At 38.2% G+C, this 4,975-nt stretch overlaps 1 protein-coding gene across 3 annotated transcripts in view; it reads right to left on the reverse strand.

Moving 5' to 3' along the window:
• Window positions 1–4,975, reverse strand: part of Wrn (Werner syndrome RecQ like helicase) — a 96,015-nt gene that overhangs the window by 83,002 nt on the left and 8,038 nt on the right. For all 3 annotated transcript variants that reach the window (XM_026786927.1, XM_005362508.3, XM_026786926.1), the window contains 2 exons: window positions 848–982; window positions 131–243 (listed from right to left, as the gene is read on the reverse strand). In XM_026786927.1, the coding sequence (XP_026642728.1) occupies window positions 131–243; window positions 848–943 (209 nt within the window). In that variant the 5' untranslated portion in view covers window positions 944–982. The remainder of the gene's footprint in view (window positions 1–130; window positions 244–847; window positions 983–4,975) is intronic.

Below are 4,975 nucleotides of genomic sequence, written 5' to 3' on the forward strand. Positions count from 1 at the left end.
TGACATATGTAAAAATACTTCTGAAACATACTTCCATTGTAAAACTAGGCACTCATAAGTTTCACCCGTTATTACTTACAAGTATCCTATAAGGGTCTAAATTTAATAGCAAGAATTTCAGATCCCTTACCTAATATCCTGAGATAGGAAAGAGCAATCACTAGCTTCATAACTGTACACAATGGATCCAGGAAATTCTAAGAATGGAAGATCATCTTCAAGAACACTCTTCTGAATGTGGGCCTTGAGTTAAGCACAATTCAAAATAGGTGCAAATAAATATCACAACAGTAGATAGAAGTCTTCACTGAAATAATAAAGACGGTTGAAGAAATTCATAGCACTAAGTGTTACATTATAGAGTAAGAAGCCATAGATCAGTGTAACAAAGGTAAAGCTGTAGAGTTATTCATCCATAACATTCTATCTTCAAACTTCTAAACTTCTTCTCATAAAGACATTTAATTTACTCATTTTTTCCTAATAATTGCATTAACATCCTAGAAGCAATAATGTGGCCTTAAAATGTTAGCAAATTACCAGCTCTTGAGTCTCCAAGAACTTGAACTATGTTAACCAAAAATTCACCAACATTAATGTTGTCCAAATTATTATATGAAATGGAATAAATCAATAACATCAACCATGAAAGCTAGATATAGAAAGAAAATATAACGTAGGGATTGTCACTTTAAAAACTTACGTAAAATTGAGTCCCATTTGCCTTTCAAGAACTTTGTCCTGTCTTGCTCACACCGTAACAGAAAGTTTACCTAAGCAATGACCTGAAGCTTAAAAGCAATGGGTGACTCGCTGCACAGCCATGTCAGCAAAATTTCCCACCTACCTTCTGCTCCTCTGCAGTGCAGCTTTTCTCCTGCACAGACATCCATGCAGGAACTCTCCTCTGCAATGACGTGGCTTCCATCTCGTTTCCGTTCATTTTTTAAACGCCCTCATTACAAATCCCGACAAGCAATACCTATGAACAGATGTGACAAACAATTGACAGAAAGCTCAGAGACCGCCCCACACATAGGACTGAAAAATGAAACAAACATACATATCTAGTGTAAGATAGAACGCCCAGCCTCAAGAACAGAACTTGAATCACAGAGGAACAAATGTAGTAATCCAAGCTTATTAACTATGCATTACTTCTTCCTTTCAAAACAAAACCCCCTTAGATTGTTCACTCCTGGGTGGTCCCAGTTTGTGGTCCTTCTAGGAACCAGGTATTGCCTTAGGGTAAACTACTGAGACTCAGGCCTCTATTGAAAGACCCCCGTGGCTGGGTCCTATAGAAAGATTGCTGACAAGGTCATTGTACACTCACACTCACAGAGGCTGTGACTACAAGCACAAGACCTGCAAAAAGTTAAGCCAGCCAAATCCACGCATGAATAGGGAGGGCCTTGTGAATCCCAACCCTTTGCTAAAAAGCTATTGGCTGTTGATGGAGGCTGGGGAAACAAGAATAAGTTTTCTTCAGGGATGCAGACCCTGATATCTTAGGTGGTCCTAAGTCCATGCATATATAGGCAGCAATATGGAAACTCAGTGTGTTGAAAGAAAGAAAAGAAGAAGGAGAAACAAAGAAAGAGAAACAAACAAACCAAGAAGAAAGAAAGGAAATAGAAAAAGAAAAAGAAGCACATGAAATTGGGAGGAGAACAGGGAAGGGCAGGATTTGGAGAGAAAAATGGAGGGTAGATTTGATTAAAACACATTATATGTATTATGAAATTCTCAAATTAATGGAAAAAACAGTTAAGATCACATTCCAAACTAGTTAAGAAGGGGTAGCTTTTAATCACTTGAATTTCACTCCAACCCACACTATAACAAAGTGCTCTGGGCACGTTTTCTCCATTTAGAGCGGAGCCACCTTCTAGAGAATGGACACTTAATGCCAGTCTCAGGAGAGAGCTGGGTTTCAGTGGATGAGCTGAGAGATTCCTTTGTTCCTAAAACCTTCAGCTAGGGTAAGGAAATGAACACCTTCTGTTAACATGGTAATTGCCTTGCCTAATTGCTTGAGGGCTAACTAAATAAGATATCCCAATTTTTTCTAATAGCATCAAAAAAGGGAGAAACTGCTAATTAAGTTAAACGACCAATATAATCATTTCTAGTATAAGATAAATTTGTTACTAAATAACATTAATAACTAATATATTCAACAATCAACTGATAGGCAGTTATACTGCTTAATGTGCAAATTGTTTCAATAATTACCTAAGATGATTCAATATTATTTTGGTCAAATATGCAAATACTCATTTCTTAATAAAAAATGTAAAAATGTTTATTACTCTGAAATCAGCTAACAAAATGTTAGAAAAAAGTACTTGGATATTTATGCTATAATTTTAATTTCTCACTATGGATCTTTAGAAAAATTTTACTAGAGACAGTAAGGTTGCAGTGATTCTGAAAAAGAAAACCATATGAAGATCACTCTGCACCAAAGAAGAAAAGCTGTCACAGCCAAAGTCTGCATGGGTGCTGAAGATTATGACGTAAAGAAGCAAGGAGGTAAAGTGGGAAGGAACCTGGCTCTGATATTGGGTGGGGTTGAGAAAATGAATGCAAACTTGAACAGACCGAGTAGAGAAGAGCCCTTCAATGCCACATAAGAGCAACTTCACATACGGATCATTTCCCTGTGGAATACACTTGGACCACTGCCTCACAGCTTCATAACTCATAGTCTGCGATAGTACATGGTAGCTTCTAAATCTTTTTCTATCCCATGCAAATATATAACCCAACTCTTGGGTCCTAAAAACATGGAGTAACCCCTGGTCAAAGAGCCAGAGGACACCATACCACAATGTCTGGGCAGGAAATGAACAAGAGAAGAAGCCATGGAAACGGACGAAGCAGACAGGGTCTGGACCCACTGGGTTTAAGCAGCAGGGAACCAAGACAATGGAGAGCTCTGTGGATAGAGGCCCTGCCCTATGTGCACAGAGCAAACCACACAGCCTGTAGGTTACTGTGAAGGCTGACAAGTCAAAGCCCCAGGCCCTAGCTGTGGATTGCTTCACCTCCAAGGCTACCTCACTGGCACGTGTGTTAACTGCTAGGCAGGTGTAGGAGCCCTGGCCCAGGCCCTATCCTCCCCCGGGTGGTGCACGGCAGGGGGAGATGTGAAAATGAGGAGACCCACACACAGAGTGCCTGATCTCCCAGATTCCTTCCCCTCACTGCAAAGTTCCCTGCTCTGCCCATTTGCCCCAACTGTCAACCCCAGGGGACCCTAGGCCCCAATCCTCACCAGGACCTCAGCAGCTCTTGGTGTGCAAATAAAATAAGATAAGCTTTAAAGTGGATGCAGTCTTGGAGTTGACAAGTTACTCCTGGCTGGCAGCCTAGCCCTTATCAAACAATACAGCACCACTCTCCACAGTGAGAAGATTAAGGAATGAAAATAGACCCCCAAAGAGGATCCACAACCCACTCTAGACTTGGTGGGTTTCAACACAAGCTTCTCTGTTTGCCTCTTTGTTCCTTTCTTTTACAATAGTTTTAGTATCACCTTTATTTTTAAAAGCTCTATCGTGTTTTATTTTTTTATTAATCTTTATTTAATTTTTTATGTTTTTCTTTACTTCATAATTGGATATTGATTTTTTCTCTTTTTTTTTCCTTTTACTTAAACTTGCTGCCTGTTCCTTTGCTTTATTATTTTATTAATAATAATTTTCTTTTAGTGATTCCTTTTCAGCAGTCTCACTTTATAGCTCACACTACAATAGAATTCCCTGTGTAGTCCAGGACTGCCTTGAACCCACAGTGATCCTTTAAAAGGGTTCAGCCTTTTAAACGCTGGGACTACAGGCATGAGGCAGCACACCAGGCTCTCTCGGGAATGTTAAACTTCGCAGCTAATTCCATGTGATTTTCCCCTTCCTTTTCTATGATTACTGCCGGCACAGCAGTTGTCTTTTAACTGGCAGTGCTTTTGCTTCAGAGTTGTGATGGTGGCGTGTTTTCTCCTCGCTCAGCACTTCAAGAGGCATGCGCCCACAGAGAAGGGTGTTCATTAAGTGACTGCCACCATCTAAAACCCAAAAAGTTATCTCTCCAAACAGACACAAACTGTAATACGGTTACACAAGAGATATGTAAAGGCAAGGGATATGACTCATAAATATGAAAATGTTAGAAATGCCTGATGACTTAAAACACTGGTTCTAAAATCATCAATAATGAGCCCAATAAATACATAACTAAAATAAAGATGCCAATTCAAGACTTAGAAAATAAACTTGGCAATTTGAACAAAAATCAGCAGAAAGATTTTAAAGAAGAAAAAAATGAAAATTAAAAAGTTTACCTCAAATAAAAAAATACAAGTGAAAAACTGAATATATTACAAATTAACTATACAAACCAGAAGATTAGAAAGTTAACATAAGTTTGAGTAATTATTACATTCAGATAGCAACAAATAAAAAGCAGTAAGCATGATTATAAGACTAATGACACACTATTAAGAGATTAAATCTGGTATATAGAAGAAAGAACAAAGACATAAAACCTATTTATTATATTGTAACAGAAAACTTCCCAAAGCTAATAAAAAAAGGAATAGACATTTAAGTATAAGAGGCATGTAGAATCCGAAATACATACAACCAGAAATATCTCTAGTTCACATTATAGTTAAACGTCAAGAGTAAAGACAATAGAAGGAAAGATGGAGCTGAACAAGAGAGGCATCAAATTACTTACAAGGACAAATCTATGAGAATAAAACTGGATTTATAGCCAAAATCATAAAGGCTAGAAGATAACAGACTGATATATATCAAGCCCTGTAAGATTAGTATTTTAACCATCAAAATCATTCTTTAAAATAAAAGAAAAAGGGGGCTGGAGAGATGTCTCAGAGGTTAAGAGCACTGACTGTTCTTCCAGAGGTCCTGAGTTTAATTCCCAACAACCACATGGTGGCTCAAAGCCA

The sequence above is a fragment of the Microtus ochrogaster genome, linkage group LG7_11, assembly GCF_000317375.1.
Source record: "Microtus ochrogaster isolate Prairie Vole_2 linkage group LG7_11, MicOch1.0, whole genome shotgun sequence".
In the NCBI taxonomy this organism is placed as follows: Eukaryota; Metazoa; Chordata; class Mammalia; order Rodentia; family Cricetidae; genus Microtus; species Microtus ochrogaster.